A 20,363-nucleotide genomic window follows, 5' to 3' on the forward strand; every position below is an offset into this window, starting at 1 on the left:
ACAACTGGGATTCGCTACAGCTTCTTTTACCTTATCCATCCACCTTATACGTGCTTTTATTGCAACTTTTATCACCGAAACCAAACTGTTTTGCATCAACCGGGCAGCCTGATCCATCTAACCAAGACTTTTTTCTACACCTGCAGAGACTTTGTGTTTATAAAAGTCGATTTGCGCATTTTTGGTTAATGCAGAATTGCAACTAAATCAGGATCTTTTTTCATTCATCCTCGGACAGATTGTGCATTTATTCTGCACATTTTATGCACTGACCTGCTAAGAACCTGAGTGGCGCACAGTCCCGGGAACAAAGTTACTAAAGAAGAGAAAAAGACAGAAAAAAGAGACAGTAAAGAAGAAAGAAATAAAAGAAGGAAAGAGACACGAACGACGGATCTGACAGCGGGTGATGCCACTGTAGATGCCATTGTAGATGCCAGTGTAGATGCCAGGCAGGGCGATGTCCCGTCGCAAGCAGGGGAACCCTCAGCATCTATCACAGAGGGAGATCATAAACAGTAAGTACCATCACCCACCTGCTTTAAGCTTTTAGTTTTGAATAAACATATAAATAGCTTTTTTTTAACATATACGCTTGATTTTTGGGCCACAGCTTTATACTCCTAATTCTGCATAAAAGAGCTTAAAAGTTGCCAAAGTGACACTAAATAAAATAATTTAATTAAGCTTTGACTTCTAATACAGTGAACACGCGTTGTTCATGTTATATCTGGAACTGAAATAGTGTAGTGTAAAAACTGAAAAATGACATCCGAACTGAAGGTGGCAGAGGCTGTGCACCGTCAGCAACACTACACTTTACCATCTGAACTCCAAATCATACACAGACTTTTGCATTAAAAATATAGTTTTCTAGTATAATTAGCAAATAAAATGTTTCATATTGGATCCTATAAAAGAATGAAGTATAGGCTGCAGAAAAACGACTTTTGCACCACACACTGTGTGCACTTCTAATTCATTGACTTAAGCACATGTGTAGTTTTCTTTTTAATCTGAACTAAAAAATTAATCTTGCATGCATTGTTTTACATTTTCTTTAAGAGTTTCAGCTTAAGTGCATTATATTGTCTGTGTCACAAAAAAAATTGTTTTACATTTTCTTTAAGAGTTTCAGCTTAAGTGCATTATATTGTCTGTGTCACAAACTTCAGCAGCCAGTAGGCACATAAGGTCTCATACGGGACTCTATAAATACAGTTCATTGTATAAACTGAAAAAGGACTTAGTGTAAACTGTGCATATTTGACATCTTTACTAATTATTTAATGTGTTTAATAATATATATATCAGCAAAAGATCAGCTTATTTTAATTATTATGACACTTTATAGCAGTAAATAATACAATGTATTGAATAAAACCAGATATTACAGACAAAACTTAGAATTTACTGTGTACTTCAGGTGTTTGGGCTCCAGATTAAACACACTTTTATTTTCTTAATAATCAAATACTAAAAGACACAGAAAGCAAACTACATGCAATGTATTACATACATGTCTTAAACAAAACCATGTATATAATATTAGAATGATAATAGAATCATTTAAATCTATATAAAGTTTATGTAATGCATTTACAGTATTTCATTATAACCCCTATAATTACACACGTATAAGATATTAAAGTGTTATAATACTGTAATAGTACAAACGTTTTATTGCAGCCCAAGTATTTGGCCATTTTGACGATTAAACAGTGCTAAAACTGTAACATCAACTTAAATTAAAAACACAATATAATGAGAATGAATAAAAAGCTAAAATTACATGCAGATTGCTTATTTTTATAACTTATAATTAATTTAATAATCTAAACCCTATCTAAATGCTATCTTTTGAAGAGTGTGTTTATAAAACCTGGTACTGTTGCGTACACACACTCAAACACACACACACACACACACACACACACACACAAATCTTCTTAACTTTACGATTGGTCCTAACGGTTTGTGCTTTCAGGCATGATTTGAGGTTTGTCTTTTTTCATGCCGCATGATGAGGTTAGATTAGGTTACACAGGACAGGTTTACTGTGGAAATCCAGTTTTTTCTCTTTCTTTTCTTTTTTTTTAGACCAGCTTATTTGAATGGGAAACATTGTGCACTGCAAAGCGTGAAGAAGAATTTAAGCAGTTGTAAATACAGGTTGTAAAATAGGAAGTTTAAATAAAGGTTTACAACAAACATCAAGTTAAAAAAAGGGGGACTCGGAGTTACACTCAGTCTCAGGCTTACACAGGCTTAGTTCATTATTACCTCTTGTATTCATTTATTATTTTTACATTATAAATGCATACTACAGATATGATCTGAATGCCTATTTTGCTTAGAAACTAGTTTAATTTGGCCATCACAAACAATTCTAATGCAACACACAATTTTATTAGGTTGTACAAGGTTTTAAAGTCTGTACATCTTATGGGAAATGCATAATCTGTGTTGTACAGAATTCTGTATCGCACTGCATACAAATTAAATATACGTATAATGAAGTATAAAGCATCGCTGAAGCTCATGCATTCGACAGTTTGCACCTATTCTTGCTTAAGTTTGAACTTGACCTCCTTCCACGGTGCAGTTTCATTTTCATTCCTTTCACGAATTTGCAAACATCTTAAGTATGTACAGACCTACAGTCAGTTTGCATATGTAGTGCAGGGCAAACAGTATACACTATAGTTACATTTTAGGCTAAACACCTTCAGTGGTGCAGATTTCTTTCTTTTTTTGATTTGCAAAACATTTTGCTTGTTCGAATACATCTGGGTGTTTGGGATAGTTGTTCTGTTTGCACGTGTGGAGTAAATACCTTGTATGAGGTCTTTAAACGTAAAAATCTCCTTGCTGCCACTGTCACATATGACATATTATGTTTTGCATATTATGTTTTAATCATTTATCACTGGACCCTGTGTTTTAAAAGTGATATAGTGTGTTCACATCTATAGAAAATATGCTTTGCATGTTTGTGCCTTTTATTTTTTAGTCTGCAGAATGTCTTATTTATTTAGCTGTTCTCCGTTTAATTGTGTCAGTGTATAGTACTAAAACCTTGCACTATAATAAAGTGTGACAGTACAGTTACAGTGAACGTATAGCCTGGACAGGTACAGTGTAAAATAGCCAGCGCTCATATGTATGAAGATTCGAAGGCAAGTAGACAGGTTGCATATATAATGTAGAGAGCAATTAGTTATTAGTTTGCTTTATGGTTATCTAAACATTATCCCATTATTTCTAAATTAAAATTGTACATAATCATATAAATATAATACTATAGTAATGTGTTATTGTTGAAAGGTATGAAGAAAAAAAACACAATGACCTTTTACTTTATATAGAAAAGGTTTCCCCGCTGCCATGTGATGCAGTTTCTACAGTGATATTCTGTCTGATTTTTTAAGGTACACCTCAATATCACTAAGGCTCATGTTTTACATTTAGTTTAAAGAAATACTCTCTGTTTCACAACTTTTAACTTTAAAGTGACACCACATATTATTATTTTCTGAATTTATAGAGCATTTATAGAACATTTTGGATTTTAAAAGCTTATAGTATTATTACTGTTTTGTATTTTTATTTCACTTGGCATGTGTGTGAAATGTGAAGCTTTAAATGTGAAATCTTTCCTTCACCTACTGGTGCATACTGCATTTGATTTTATGATTTAGTTGGAGAAGACAATGCACTATCGCTGGAGCTCATGTTTTTAAAAGCGTAGTGTGCTGTATATTATTATTTTTTTATATTGTTTTGTGCTACCATCAGCATAGTTTCAGATTCAACAGTTTTGACTATGCTACATTTTTTCTTTTCTAAAATTTAAAGAAATAAAAAGCACATACCATTCATTACACTAAGTGTAAAGACTTTCTGCAGCCCCTGTTCCTTCTTTCATATTGCATTCAGCATGTCTGTTATTATTTATCAGCTAAATATATTATTTTACATCACTGGAGCTTATAGTCAGTTTTTTTTACAATCACTTGACACCTAAATATCTCAGTGTCAAGTGCATTACTTATGTTTTTCTTTTTTTACTTGTAAAACATAAAATTTATTCTTTTAATTTCTGTCATTTGAATTGAATGTATGGATAATTTAAGCTGTTGGATCAGTTCCTCCAGTGATGTTACATTTACTTACATACGTGAAGCTCATGTACAGTAATAGTTTGTGTGTGTACTTTGACACTCTGGTTACCTGTGTTTGACTGTATGCTAAATTTAGTGATTATTATTTTTTAGTATTGAAACCCTCTGTAGTCTAGCTATTGAAATGCCTTAAACGTGGATATAAATGAAAGGTTCCTGGATTTTTGCATTTGTCGTGCAGTTCAATAAGCATGAACTACATTGTAATATTGCTAGAACTCTACACTCGCTATTTTACTCGTTTTAATATGTAAAACTACTACATTTTTTATTTACTTTTATTTATTTTTTAACTTGTAGTACATCTCATTAATATATACTATATTGTCTAGCTTTGAATAATACTTTGCGGTTGTACCTGAACTAGAAGAGATGCTTCGCACCCACTGTTGCATTTTACATTCTGCATTTCAAAAATTAGCCCAAATCTACAAACTGTCACCTGAGCCGTACTGTCTGTTTGCATATATTGTACAGGGAAAAGCCTAATGCACAACCTAAATGTCATCTGACCATTTTAATTTTTGCTGCATTTCTTTTATTTACTTTATAGCCTTTGCAAAACCTGCAGCTCTTCTGCAGATTTGTTTATTTATTTTTATTATTTTTGTAGAGCAAATCCAGATTTTACATTTTGCAGATCAAAACTGCTAAAAGCTTTTATACTGACTTCTGGATTAGGTCAAGGATTCTACGATTCAAAGTAGATACAGCTATGGTTAGCAATAAAAATAATACGTTTGCATATATTTTGTAGAAAAAAAATAACACACAAACATCATTTATTTGGAACACATGATGGTGCTGCCTTTTGCTTTTTTTAATCTGTACAGACTGTACAGACGTTTGGACTAGGTCAAGGGGTTAGTCCTAGATCAGTGGTCTCTTTGATTTTGGCTCGGTTAGGGGGGAAAGTATGTTGCAACACGGTTCCTTTCAATTTCTCACTGCTTCCTATTTCCTTATTTACTTACTACTGAACCTGCAGATCTTTTGCCAACTTATTTGCATATTTTTTTAATTGTTGCATCATACACATACTTCAAAACGCAAAACCTAACGCACAGACTACGATTTCAACTTTTCAGCTTTTAAATCCACGGTCTTAGCAGCGTGTTTCTTATTTACGATCATTTCGTCAGTGATATATACAACGTGTACATTTTCCAGACCACCTACTTGTTTTCTTTTCTAGTTTAGATTTAACCCGGTGGAGATAACGAGCACTTCAAAGATGACAAAATCAATCTAGTTTTCTTTAATGCGTGCCATGTATTTAAAACTAATCCGGCTAATTCGTACCAGAGAGCAGAGATGCGATGCCACCCAAATCAAGATTCAGGTCTGCAGGGTTATGCTGTGTGTGTGCTTTACATTTACTTCAGGAACACTTCATTCACTGACGGCTCCTTCGTTTTCTTTGTGGCTGACGTTTTAAGCAAACTATAAGCATGTTGCATTACTATTAAAGGACAGTAAGCTCTAATTCAAACAAACTGAAATATTTATTATGCAATTCAAACGGCTAGAATGAACTCCAGGACTTTACACTGCTTGTTTCATTTTGTTTGCAATTTGAACGGGTTCTATGCAAATGAATCGCTTTCCTTTCAATTTTAGGACCCATGCAACACTACGTCTCATTTCAGAACACTTTTTGAAGCATAGGTTGAGAATTTAGACCCTTGGCATAGTTGCTACATGTAAAGTAATATTTCAGTTTTATTATTTTTGTTTTTTAATGAATCAGCTGCTCTGTCAAAATTCTAAACAAGAGAAAGGTGTTAAGATTCGACTGCTAAACGTTTCAGTGTATATTCAATACACTTTGACGTTTTGTGGACATGATTTGAGTCAGATACTGTAAACCGGCATTAAACGTTTGTTTGCTCGAACAAAAGTGGCATGGCGGAACGGCTTTACTGTAACGCCTTCCATCTGCCTGAACATTCTACTGTAGCATGTACAGATGTAACCAACCCAACCCTCATATATCAGAATACATTGAGAAACATACCACTACACACACACACACACACACACACGTACACAGTAGTCACCAAACCAGATAGCAGAGGTTTTTTTTGTCTGACTGTGGGGGGTAGGGAGAAGTTACAGTCGCTCAGATGCTTTTACGGTGCACGTGTTTGTAGGACCTTTACTGCCAGTTAAATGAAGGAGTGTGTGATGTGCAGCGTGTGTTTTATGTTCAGCCGTTATGCCAGCCAGGTGTTGACAGATACCCATCAGTGTTGAGGCTCATCCTAAGAGTTTCTCTTCACTTTAAATGCATGTGTGTGAGATACATACAGAAAAATACTAAAGTATGCTTATTTGGTAGAAATTGATCTTTACTGGCTGGATTGAAAACCATTTGTCCTAAAAATTTCTACTAAGAATTAGTGTCTCAATATTGGTGGTAGAGAGCTGTGTCTAACACTTCGGTCCACTATTTATATAGATATTCTGTTGAGTTTGGATCTGGTGATCGATAATCCTCATTTTTATATCTAAACTATCGTCATTCTAAATGAGACAACTCCCAACATGATAGAAATGTCTGATGTAAATGTCTGCCGGTCAGCATGTCATTTTATAGGGTTTTGAATCTGTTAGCTGTGTCGTGTGTGTGTGTGTGGAAGCCAGTTGCAGTGTGTGTGTGTGTGTGTGTGTGTGTGTGTGTGTGTGTGTGTGTGTGTGTGTGGGAAAAAGTTCAGCAGAGAGCTAATTCATACATGTTCTCAGCATTGGCAGTTTTACTGGCTTAGCCTGAGGTTGTGTGCCCCACACACACACACACACACACACACACTCACAGACTGTATATAAATGCACTTTGGTTGTGATGGATGTTTGTTTGAAATATGATCAGTTTATGTTGGAAATATCAGGAAGCTCTCACATATCCGTCTTTATTTTTCATTAAGGTTTACATCCTAACAAGCGTGTGCACTTATAGTTTAAGTCCCTGTATTAAGGCGTCATGCATCATGTGTTGCGTGTGTTGTGTCGGACTCGTTACGTGTGTATGTATACCTGCCTTTAAATAGTTGTAGATTTTTGTTAGCTGTTATGTCTCTATCACACAGGTTCAATTGATTAAAATAGTTGATTTTAGCACATGCAGGGTTATTTTTAAATTAAATAGGAATTCACTAAATGTATTTTGAATAAAGCGAAACAAAGCAGTTATTTACTACTTACTCTAATGATCTAGATTCTAGAGTATCAGTGACATTTCCAAACATTGCAGATATTAATAAAAGATGCAAATTAATAGAGATAATATTACCATATAACCTGAGTGGTGGAATCTGGAAGGATCTGTGACGTGTGTTGTTATGTATGTATATATGTATATATACAGTGTATCACAAAAGTGAGTACACCCCTCACATTTCTGCAAATATTTTATTATATCTTTTCATGGGACAACACTATAGAAATAAAACTTGGATATAACTTAGAGTAGTCAGTGTACAACTTGTATAGCAGTGTAGATTTACTGTCTTCTGAAAATAACTCAACACACAGCCATTAATGTCTAAATGGCTGGCAACATAAGTGAGTACACCCCACAGTGAACATGTCCAAATTGTGCCCAAAGTGTCAATATTTTGTGTGACCACCATTATTATCCAGCACTGCCTTAACCCTCCTGGGCATGGAATTCACCAGAGCTGCACAGGTTGCTACTGGAATCCTCTTCCACTCCTCCATGATGACATCACGGAGCTGGTGGATGTTAGACACCTTGAACTCCTACACCTTCCACTTGAGGATGCGCCACAGGTGCTCAATTGGGTTTAGTCCATCACCTTTACCTTCAGCTTCCTCAGCAAGGCAGTTGTCATCTTGGAGGTTGTGTTTGGGGTCGTTATCCTGTTGGAAAACTGCCATGAGGCCCAGTTTTCGAAGGGAGGGGATCATGCTCTGTTTCAGAATGTCACAGTACATGTTGGAATTCATGTTTCCCTCAATGAACTGCAGCTCCCCAGTGCCAGCAACACTCATGCAGCCCAAGACCATGATGCTACCACCACCATGCTTGACTGTAGGCAAGATACAGTTGTCTTGGTACTTCTCACCAGGGCGCCGCCACACATGCTGGACACCATCTGAGCCAAACAAGTTTATCTTGGTCTCGTCAGACCACAGGGCATTCCAGTAATCCATGTTCTTGGACTGCTTGTCTTCAGCAAACTGTTTGCGGGCTTTCTTGTGCGTCAGCTTCCTTCTGGGATGACGACCATGCAGACCGAGTTGATGCAGTGTGCGGCGTATGGTCTGAGCACTGACAGGCTGACCTCCCACGTCTTCAACCTCTGCAGCAATGCTGGCAGCACTTATGTGTCTATTTTTTAAAGCCAACCTTTGGATATGACGCCGAACACGTGGACTCAACTTCTTTGGTCGACCCTGGCGAAGCCTGTTCCGAGTGGAACCTGTCCTGGAAAACCGCTGTATGACCTTGGCCACCATGCTGTAGCTCAGTTTCAGGGTGTTAGCAATCTTCTTATAGCCCAGGCCATCTTTGTGGAGAGCAACAATTCTATTTCTCACATCCTCAGAGAGTTCTTTGCCATGAGGTGCCATGTTGAATATCCAGTGGCCAGTATGAGAGAATTGTACCCAAAACACCAAATTTAACAGCCCTGCTCCCCATTTACACCTGGGACCTTGACACATGACAACAGGGAGGGACAACGACACATTTGGGCACAATTTGGACATGTTCACTGTGGGGTGTACTCACTTATGTTGCCAGCTATTTAGACATTAATGGCTGTGTGTTGAGTTATTTTCAGAAGACAGTAAATCTACACTGCTATACAAGTTGTACACTGACTACTCTAAGTTATATCCAAGTTTCATGTCTATAGTGTTGTCCCATGAAAAGATATAATGAAATATTTGCAGAAATGTGAGGGGTGTACTCACTTTTGTGATACACTGTATATGTGTGTGTGTGTGTGTGTGTGTGTGTGTGTTCAGTGTGCAAGCGTACTGCTTTCCTACTTCAGGCAGTATCAGGCAGTATATTTTTACTCAATGCAGATTCTGAAGTGTCGTAAATTATAGTACGTCACTCTCCACTCTTAATTTTGAGAGACTTATTAAATTCATTTATAATAGTACAATTATTTACTAAAAAATTTTCCGTGATTTCCGTAAAATCAATGTATTTTTAAGTTAAAATTTGTTTTATTGACTCTTTATAGCCTGCATTTGTTTATTTACTTAAATATTTCTTGCACTGTATTTTTAGCATTCACAATTTTCAGATTGTGCATTTAATTTGGAACTAATACATTTTTGTATGTAATCTGTTCACTTCTATTAAACTGTACTAATGCAACATGAAATGTTTTATTAAAAGTTATTTTGCTCTCTCCATCTTTTTGCACCTTATTGCACACATACGTACAATACAGAAAAGCCACAAAACAGTAAACTGACAGTTTCATCTTTATCACGGCAGTTTTTAAGCATTTAACATTTACATTATGTAGAAATGCAAAACTGGATTTGCACCATTCACACCATTTGCACTGAAGGTCAAAGAGATAGATGCACAGTTGGCATGAATCCCTAACACAGAGAGCCTGTTATAATGTGCCCGAGCTTGTTGTTGTTAGTCGTTGCCTCGTCTCTGAGTGATGTCTCGGTGCTGATGTTCTCCCGGTGGAGAAGCACCAGAGAGGAACAGGCCTGTGTGCTAATAGAGGACAGAGCAGACTGGATTAGCAGTGTGTGTGTGCTGGTGTGTTGTTCGGCCGTGTGCTGCTAGGGGGAGCTCTAAGTCTGTCACAGGGGGTCGCAGGCAGCCCTCAAACCATTATAAAAACATATTTCCTAAATGTTGTGTGTAAGGGGTGGCTGTGGGGAGGAGGCTGAAGTCGGCTGAACTTCTAGGCGGTGGCTTTTTGACGACTCTGCATAGATGCTGTAGATGATATCGAACATCCAGGCGCCCGATTCACATGAAACTGTCAACGTCTGCTCCGCTCAGCAGCTGCTCTCGCCAACCTCAATGTCTCACCCCTCTCCTTTCTTTTTCTTTTTCTTTATTCAAGTATACACTCCTTAAAGTGAAAAGACTATAAATGTTTACATTTATAATAATGCAATAATTCATCATAGTGGTAAAGAGTCATTCTAAATGTGCACAGGTTTATAATTAATTAACATTATTACATGTGTGCAGTATTAGCTCATGTTTTAGTGTTACACATGCAATTTATGCAAGGTAAAAAGAGAAAAGGAAACTTATTATTATTATTATAATAATAATATTATTATTTGTTTTAACAGCTGTAGAATCTGAACTTTTTTCCTTTTCTGTAGTTTGGTTTCACTTCCTTCCTTTAATATTGTATTAATTCTTTATTTATTTTGCAAAAAAAGTAAAATTAGACCTATACATGTATAAATATAATAATAATAATAATAATAATAATAATAATAATAATAATAATTGCGTTTTGCAGATCAGACCAACTTTGGGACTCTCATACCTATTTTTCTCAAAATAATTTTTACACTCATACACTTCTTGCTCTTGTTTTTACATTTTAAGATTGTGCAGTTATTACAAGCTCGTATATTATAAGTCAGAAAAATAATGAACATTAGGATTTTAGGAGGAAAAAAATGTCAAGCACACACTGAATCAAACATCAGCTCAACTCAACAATGTTCAATCTTACTGTCCTGATTTCTCTCATTTTTCTAATTTCAGATGTTTGTTTTACACATATGTACAAAATAAAACATATAAAATGAGAGTAAATAAGAGTAAACTTTGTATACGGGTGTATAAGGCTTCTAACAGCAATAATGTAGATATGTACTATATTTATAGTCTAGTTTAAAAGTAAGATGTACATTATAATTTATGAATGATATTCCAGAACATCCATGTTCACAGCAGTCTTGTTCACCTTTTTCAGTTTCAACAAAATATAACTATGTAATGTATTATTAAACTAATAGTGTACATTAGATGGGTGTATGTTTCAGATTATACAGACATTAAAATAAAACTATGTTATTTAGCAGCACCTCATTTTGTTTATTTAATTCTCATTACTTTTCTCCTTATTGACTTTTCTGTGTTTTAATTCCAATCCTAAACTTAAAATGTACACAAATTAAAGTGAGCAGTGTCTAAATGAAAAATAAATAGTTACAGTAATGAAAGAAGAAAATAAAAGTACCTACTTTGTTTGGAGGTAGCTCAGGGTTTGTGGTACTGGACTACTAATCAAAAGGTTGTTGGTTCAGTCCCCACCGCTGCCAAGTTACCACGGTTGAGCTCACGAGCAAGGCCCTTAACCTGCTTGCATTATTTTCAGTCATGATGGATAAAAGCGTCTGCTAAATGCTGTAAATGTAAATATAACAAACAAGTCAAGTTCATATTAATCTTTCACCTCCTCATGCAGCAGCTCATTTTTAATACATTCAGTCTCTTAATCTGTTTCTCTCTTATGATTTCTTTGTTTTCTTTCTAATTTCATCATGATTTTTTAAATTTTGCACTAAAAGGTAACTTACAGTATATGTGAGCAAATGACTGCCATAAGTAAATATAAGATAAATATAGTTCTTATTATACAACAGTGTATTTCTGTGCTGTAAATAAAAAATAAAAAATAAACAGCATTTCAGAATTTCAGAATTTCACAATTACAGAATTTCAGACTGCCAATGTCTTTACGTAGCAGTCAGCATGAACACAAAATCATACAAAACTGTCAACGGCTTTAAACAGCAGCTTCTCTGTGCATCACTTTATTACGCTTTCTGTATCTGTCTGCCTGTTTCTATCTTTTCTTCTTTTTTTCTTTTTGGCACAACTACACACAATTAGAAGTAATAATTACTGTAATACATTTAACACAGTATAAAAATATAATGCACAAAAATTTAAATAATAACATTATCCAAACACACACCAGTACACATGAAATCATTTCCTTTTTCCTTATTTTCTTTTGTGTTTTCCCATTTTTCACCTCTTACATGTTCACGTTCTTAAATATAAAAGAATACAAGAGCAAGCAAATGTGGTAACAATAATAATGAAGTATTAATGCAGCAGGCACATCCATGTAATAAATAATCAGTATATGATGCACTGTGTTTTTTTTAGATCTTTACAACATAAACAGACTTGAATTCCCATCATCATATTTAAAGATCAGCTCATTGTTTTTGTTATTAAAATTTTCTAAGTATATGTATTTTCAAAGTAAAATTATTTTTCTAGCTGTCCCATTTTTAAAATAAGCATTATTAAGAAGGTCAAGAAGATTTGTGCTAATAGTACATGTTATAAATATTCATAGTCATATAAACCACATGATTGTATGAATTGCTGATGTCAGGTTATGATTTTATGATTTTGATATCAGTAATCTGTACAATCACACGTCATTTTAATGCAGATTTGGAGCTGCAGCTGCTCATCTTTCTTCTTGTTTTTATATTTTGCAGTAATGACATAAGTTCATGTTGAGAGTCGACAACGAATTTCAGACTGCCAATGTCTTTACGTAGCAGTTTATCTTCGTATCATTTAGCATCCTTCCCTGTACACTCACCAGTAGTGACACGTACGTGTTACAGATCGTACATTAATACACGCTGGTTTAGTGCTGATGTTTTTATTACGGAAGCACATCCTCACAGCGTTCGCCATCTTTTTACTGATCTGTTCCTCCCTTTTTTGTTGATCTGTCTTTCAACAATCCGTATATTTTTTGCTCATCCTAAAAAATAAAATATAATCATGATTTGATGTACGAATGTTTTAGGTACATTGAATAAACACATGCATTCACATGCAGTCTTTAATCAGAACCTTCTTTCTTTTAACCCCTGGTGGTCCTTTTCATTTATTTTCCTGTAACTTTAACTACACGTTTGCTTTATTCACATGCTCCGTGTGAAGAGAAAAAAAGAACGAACGGTGTAAGAAATATCAGTGTCAAATAACAGTAATAAACGCACATGCTTGACGGATTTTGAATGTTTTGAGTTCAGCTGTCATCGTCTTTAAGCATCAGCTCATCAGCTCATATTCACGCTGTTTCATTTTTATCTATTCTTATGAAACAGTTTTTATGGAGTAAATATGCTCTGATCACAATTATTCAGTATAAACAGAGGGGATCAGGAGCGAGGCCTGTGTATATTCGTTATTGTTCGGTGCTTAGGTTTAATGCACGGGTGTTTCAGATCATACCACCAGATTACCATTAACACAACACACTGCCAGTCAACGTCTTCATGCAGTGGCTTGTTTTCATAAGCTGTACAATACATCATGATTTCTCTTATTCATTTATTATTTGCTTTTTATATATTTATTTATTTTTATATAACCTACTTGTAAGGTGCTCAGGTGGCGCAGCTGTAAAGTACGCCAGTCCTCTACTGCTGAGATCTGGGGATCCAGGGTTCAAATCGCCACCCAAGTAGGATGGGGGTCCCTGCTGAGTCTGGTTCCTCTCAAGGTTTCTTCCTGTAATTATAAGGGAGTTTTTCCTTGCCACTGTTGCCCTTGGCTTGCTCAATAGAGGTTTTTGGTCTGTAGGTCCTGGATTCTGTAAAGTTGCTTTAAGACAATGTCCATTGTAAAAAGCGCTATATAAATAATTTTGTCTGCATGGACATGATCGGCTAATGTCCAAGGCGGGTGGCTGAAACAGCCTAGCCATTGGGAGGCACGTTTGTCAGTGCGCTCTCAGTGCATGTTCCAAGCACAGACAGAAGTAGGAGGGTTGCCTTAGGAAGGGCATCCAGCATAAAAACGGTTCTGGTATGTGTGTGGTGACCCTTAAATATAAAAAAAAATGTATATATTCAATAAGATTTATTCATCTATTTGTTGTTTTTACATGTTACATTCACAGTAATTGTTAAGCTTTTATACTTTATTATATTATACTTTATATTGTTTACATTTTCTACAAAGATCACAAAGATGGTTAAGAAAAAGCAAAGAATAAACGTTTTAAATTATAATTCTAACATCATTAAAATTCACTCTCTAATGTTTAATGCACCGGCGCTTCCGGTGCTCACCATTAGCACGTCTAACTGTTGATATCTTAAATTAGCAGTTTCTTCTCCTGAGGTTTAACGCCTCTTTCTCGTTCTCTTTCTTGTCCTACATTCACTTTGAGATTTTTGAATTTTTTGGCACATTTCTCAGGTTCATGAAGCAGAACATGAGAGTGAGTGGGTACGTTTTAAAGCAGCTTCTTATCTGAAAATCTCTCTTGTTCTTTACCTTTCTAAAGGTTTCATTACATTTGTTTTTTTTTACATTTGCAAATTCTGTACAACACGCACATTTAAAAAGAAAGGAGAAACAAAAAATGAGCAGTGCACATTTTAAACCACAGCTTGTTTTAATCGTATTTAACATTTCCATTTGTTTTTTGTTTCTTTTTCTGTTTTTTAGCTTTTTGGCAGCTTTATAAACAATTGTTTTTCTCTTTTGCTGTGTGATCTTAGTGACGCCAAACTTAGAAGAAAATGTAAGAAGAAAATAAGAATAAAAATAACAAGTAATGTTACACAGCAGAGTAAAAATGTAATAAAATTATGCATTTATACAGTAGCGAGTGTTAAGTGTAATTTTGGCACTGGAATCCATTCAGGTGAAGTCTTAGCAGCTTGTCTTTTTAAAGTGGTAACAGTAGCTGCCGTAGCCCAGTGGTTAGGGTACTGGACTAGTAATCAGAAGATCGCTGGTTCAAGCCCCACCACTGCCAGGTTGCTGCTGTTGGGCCCTTGAGCAAGGCTCTTAACCCTCAATGCTGAGACTGTATACTGTAACTGTACTGTAATTCACTTTGGATAAAGGCGTCTGCTAAATGCTGAAAATGTAAATGTAAATATAGTTGCTCAGTTCATAATACTGGACTTGTAATCAGATGGTTCCCAGTTCAAGCCCTTCCACTGCCAGTTTGACACTCTTGGGCCCCTGAGCAAGGCCCTTAACCGTCACTTAATTGACTTGTATTCAGGTTGTTTGGATAAAAGCATCTGCTGAATGCTGTGAATGTAAATGAAATGTCAGGAACTAACAGTCAGCAGTTCATGTGAGGCTTTATTACTGCTTTTCTCCCATCTATCAAAAATATACTTAACATGGAGGGGTTGCTCTAAATTGCTAAATGTGTAAATGTGTGTGTGTGTGTGTGTGTGTGTGTGTGTGTGTGTATGTGTGTGTGTTGCCCTGTAATACATTTACATTTTTGTCATTTTGCCGACACTTTTATTCAAAGCGACTTACAGTTGTGACAATATCCTGTCTAAGCAATTGAGTGTTAAGGGCCTTGCTCAAGGGCCCAACAGTAGCAACCTAGCATTGGGGGGTGGAACCAGCTGATTACTGGACCTTCTGATTACTATTCCAGTACCTTAACTGCTAGACTTCAACTGCGCTGTAACAGACTGACATTACGTCCAAGTTGTAAGTCTGTCTTGTTTTCCGGGTATTTCCGGGTGGTGCTGGACTCTGAGAGACCCTGACCAGGATGAACTGGTTAATGGAAATGAATAAATGAGTGAATTCTGGTAAAAAAGTGTGGGTATCAGTTTACAGTTTCCCCCTGCGTGTAAACTACAGCCACTTTTAGTCTTTAAGTAGACATTTCTGAAAACAAGGCTCTGTAAAATCACCAAAATATGTTCCTTTCTTATGAAGTTGACCATAATAAGGTAAAAAAGGATAATTTTAGTCATATCCTATGCATGTTTTAAAAAAGCACTGTTTAAAAAGTACTTTTGCAACACAGACCTTGGAATAAAACAGTAAAACGAACTATTTTAAACCTTTATTAAAAATTAAACCATATTTATTATAACTTCATAAGCTGAAGGCTTTTAGGAAATAAGAAATTCAATGTTTGCTATACTTTACAGTTGACACACTCTTAAAAGGTGTAAACACACAAAAATTTTTATTTATTATGATATGTAGAGGTAAAATGCTTCAGATACGTAACAGCAGAAGCAGTTTTATGAAAAATAAAATGTAGATATTTCAGAATCCGTTCAGAAAAGCTGCCGAGCGGCTCGTTTGTTTAGCTGAAGGCTGAGGGACGGATGATGAAGTGGCCTCAGAACTTACAGCCATTTTTTAGACTGAGAATCCATTGTTCTTGCTATCTAAATAAATAAACGTGGTCATCTGACATGGAAAAAATGGGAGATCCTGTCGAGAAGGTGCTTTCTCTCAGACAATGGCCACGTTTCTGCCTGGCGATTGTGATTAATACGCTTGCAAATTCGCCGCTCTTGGTTTCAGGCGCTTTTGTTTGAGAGATGATTGTCCATATGTGTGTGTGTGTGTGTGTGTGTGCATTTTTTTATTGGAAAGAACTGTAAATCGTCCCTCAGTGCTAATCAGAAGTGGGTTCTGATATCCAGTGGCTTTCACAGGGAGATTTACGCCGACTGACGTCCCACAGCTGGCATGAGCGTGGAACCGTTATGCCATGAATAGCTGATGTGTGAACGTGAACGTGTGTTTTCTATGAATAACGTAGCATAGAAAATGCAGTAGGCTGTAGATTAGCATGTTATAGCTTTCACTATTGTGTGTAAATGAAAATGTGAGTAGATCTGGGTCATTGAGACCAATTTTGTTGTTTGTGGAAGGATCAACTTGATATCATTGACAGATTTGAACGATACTAAAGACTGAAAACTCACTCTTTAAATCATGACATTGGTAAACCCAGCAAAGGTCTGTGGTCTTTACAAAATATTAAAATAGGTGGTTTAAGTCCAAAACTGTAATGTTGTTAAATGCCTGTCAATGTTTTTGACGTTATTATTTATTTCTAATCTTTAAAGTCATGTAGTGTACATTTTAGTAGTACTTTAGTTTCCTTTGGGATCGATAAAGTATCTATCTATCTATCTATCTATCTATCTATCTATCTATCTATCTATCTATCTATCTATCTATCTATCTATCTATCCATCCATCCATCCATCCATCCATCCATCCATCCATCCATCCATCCATCCATCCATCCATCCATCTACCGACCTATCCACCTACCCACCTGTCTGTCTGTCTGTCTGTCTGTCTGTCTGTCTGTCTGTCTGTCTGTCTATCTATCTATCTATCTATCTATCTATCTATCTATCTATCTATCTATCTATCTACCGACCTATCCACCTACCCACCTATCTGTCTGTCTGTTATCTGTCTGTCTGTCTGTCTGTCTGTCTGTCTGTCTGTCTGTCTGTCTATCTACCGACCTACCCACCTATCCGTCTGTCTGTCTGTCTGTCTGTCTGTCTGTCTGTCTGTTATCTGTCTGTCTGTTATCTGTCTGTCTGTCTGTCTGTCTGTCTGTCTGTCTGTCTGTCTGTCTGTCTGTCTGTCTGTCTGTCTATCTGTCTATCTATCTACCGACCTATCTATCTATCTATCTATCTATCTATCTATCTATCTATCTATCTATCTATCTATCTATCTATCTATCTATGCAGATCTCTGTATGTGGCAGATCTCTGTTTGAGGCAGTTCTCTATGCGAGGCAATTCTCTGTACAAGGCAGTTCTCTGAATGAGGCAGATCTCTGTATGAGGCAGATCTCTGTACAAGGCAGATCTCTGTATGAGGCAGATCTCTGTATGAGGCAGACCCGAGCTCTAGCTAGACCGGAAAGTAACGTGGTGATGGCGGTAACACTGTTTTCTCTCTGTATGAAGACGTTAGGTAACGTTTCCCTGATGAGATTTTCAAATAGAAGGTTAGCAAAGCTTACATTGACTCCCGGTGGACATCGGTGTGTTAATCTCTTTTACCTGCACAGAGACTAATTTCTCTCTTTTTTTTTCTTTCTTGTATTAATTACACCTCTCTCGTCTCCCCTCGTATCGGCGAGTTTTGCCCTGAAGCTCAGCTGGCACTGCACACGTGAGGAAGATCCTACCTGTAAAAATACTCCGTGTCTTTTATACTTTTACTTTGTGACTGACGGATGGGTGGGTGGTTTCCACACTGACAGTAATTAACGTTAGACTAAGGGCATTTGTAACATTAATTATTTAATAATTATTGATTATTTTGTGAATGTGCCTGATGTATTTAAATTGATCTTTTCTACACTAGGGACTGTCTAGGGATTACAAACTGGAATTTTATTCATTTACATTTACATTTACATTTTCGGCATTTAGCAGACGCCTTTATCCAAAGCGACTTACAGTACAGTTACAGTATACAGTCTGAGCAACCTACTGGCTTGAACCTTTGAATTACCAGTCCTGTGCCTTAACCACTAAGCTACGGCTTGCTTTATTCCAGCTTTACTAAAAAGGTAGGAATTGGTTTTCCAACCAAACAGTGTAACAATACAACATGAGAGTCAGTATTACAGAACCAACTCTGTTTAAGTTCTAAGTTTTTTATTTTAATAACATTGGGTAAGAGTCACTCATAATACACATGTAGAGGAGGAATAAAGACTCCCACTCCTGCCTTAGCAAGAGTTGGAACTTTTATTAAAGACAAATGTTTCTTTAATGGCTGATTTTGTAGCATTGACATTTACATTTATGGCATTTAGCAGATGCTTTTATCCAAAGTGACTTAACACTTGTGACTGAATACTATGCAAGCGATTGAGGGTTAAGGCCCTTGCTCAAGGGCCCAACACTGGGAACCTGGCAGTGGTGGGTATTGGACCTGTGACCTTCTGATTACTAGTCCAGAATATGGACAGTACAACCACAATACTAATAATTATAATAATAATATTATGATTAGGGCAGTTAAGATACTGGACTAGTAATCGAAAGGTCGCTGGTTCAAGCCTCACCACTGACAGGTTGCCACTGTTGGGCCCTTAAGCAAGGCCCTTAACCCTCAGTTGCTTGGACAATATACTTTTACTGTACTGTAAGTCACTTTGGATAAAAGCATCTGCTAAATACCACAAATGTAAATGTAAATAATAATGATAATGATGATGTTTTTTATTCTTTTTATAATTATTATAATCATTCATCTTATATTTGTAACGATAATTTGACAATAACTATGATTTCTATTGGTAGAAATGATTATTTATGGTTAATTGTTAGTGTATTAATACAAATACAAATACAAATTAGGCACTAAAAATGAATAAATGCATAAATAAATAAAAAAACAATGGAGTATTTCTTTCATTATTCTCTTTAAGCTGTGCTCTGTTTAGGAACGTGGGCTCTACTCAGAGAATCCGTAGCAAACACGGTCGTCCTAGAGAACGCCGACACTCGCAGAAGCTAACACACCCTCCTTCAGCTCACTGTTCTCAGAGAAACAGGAAAAAGCAGCGAGCCGGAGAAGCGTCTGTCAGCTGCTGTGCGTCGGCCTGCTCTAATGTAGGTTACGGATTAATGATGGCCTAATTAATTCCTGAAAGATTCCTGAGAGTCGGTGGGGTTTGATGAGCGAGTGTGTGGCCAGTCGCGCTCCATTCACACACATGATGGACACGTGCATCGTGCAGAGGCCGAGCCTCGTTACTTCGTCGCTTGCGTGTCCATCTGTCTGTTTACGGATGCGAATCTGCTTTTGTACGCGTCTTTCTACAGCGTTTCGTCATCTGTAACCAGGTTTGCATTAGGCAGCACCACGGGGTAAACGCTACCCAAAAAATAATACGCTAATCTGAAGGATGGCAAAGTAACTAATCCAAAAAAAACCCAGTAAACTGTATCTTTTTATAGTTTGCCCAAAGTTTTCCTTTCGGCTTTTATTCTATACAGACTTTCACTGTCGGCGCACAGAGCTCTCTGAATGGCTCTAATTGGCTCGGGGTAAATGTTTATATCTGGATAACATTAAAAAGGCTTTCAAGATTTAAACAGGGAAATTTATAAGGCTAGTAAAACCGATCCCAAATCTGTAAAAATGCTGCACGTTGTCTAATTAGCCACGGCGAGTCGCAACGGGAAGGAAAACCCGAACCTCTGGCATTGAAATGTTATCAGGTCCTTATCCAGATTAACATTAACAGCATTTAGCAGACGCTTTTATCCAAAGTTACTCACAGTACTGTGACAGTACACTGTCAAAGCGATTGAGGGTTAAGGGCCTTGCTCAAGGGTTCTACAGTGGCAACCTGGGGTTGGTGGGACTTAAAC

General features: G+C 36.5%; 1 protein-coding gene across 3 annotated transcripts in view; it reads left to right on the forward strand.

The window, feature by feature from the left end:
- The first annotated feature begins 219 nt into the window (after positions 1-219).
- Positions 220-20,363, forward strand: part of bcl11ba (BCL11 transcription factor B a) — a 94,445-nt gene continuing 74,301 nt past the window's right edge. For all 3 annotated transcript variants that reach the window (XM_063006954.1, XM_063006952.1, XM_063006953.1), the window contains exon 1: positions 220-518. In XM_063006954.1, coding sequence (XP_062863024.1) covers positions 446-518 — 73 coding nt within the window. In that variant the 5' untranslated portion in view covers positions 220-445. The remainder of the gene's footprint in view (positions 519-20,363) is intronic.

Source organism: Trichomycterus rosablanca, chromosome 13 (genome assembly GCF_030014385.1).
Source record: "Trichomycterus rosablanca isolate fTriRos1 chromosome 13, fTriRos1.hap1, whole genome shotgun sequence".
In the NCBI taxonomy this organism is placed as follows: domain Eukaryota; kingdom Metazoa; phylum Chordata; class Actinopteri; order Siluriformes; family Trichomycteridae; genus Trichomycterus; species Trichomycterus rosablanca.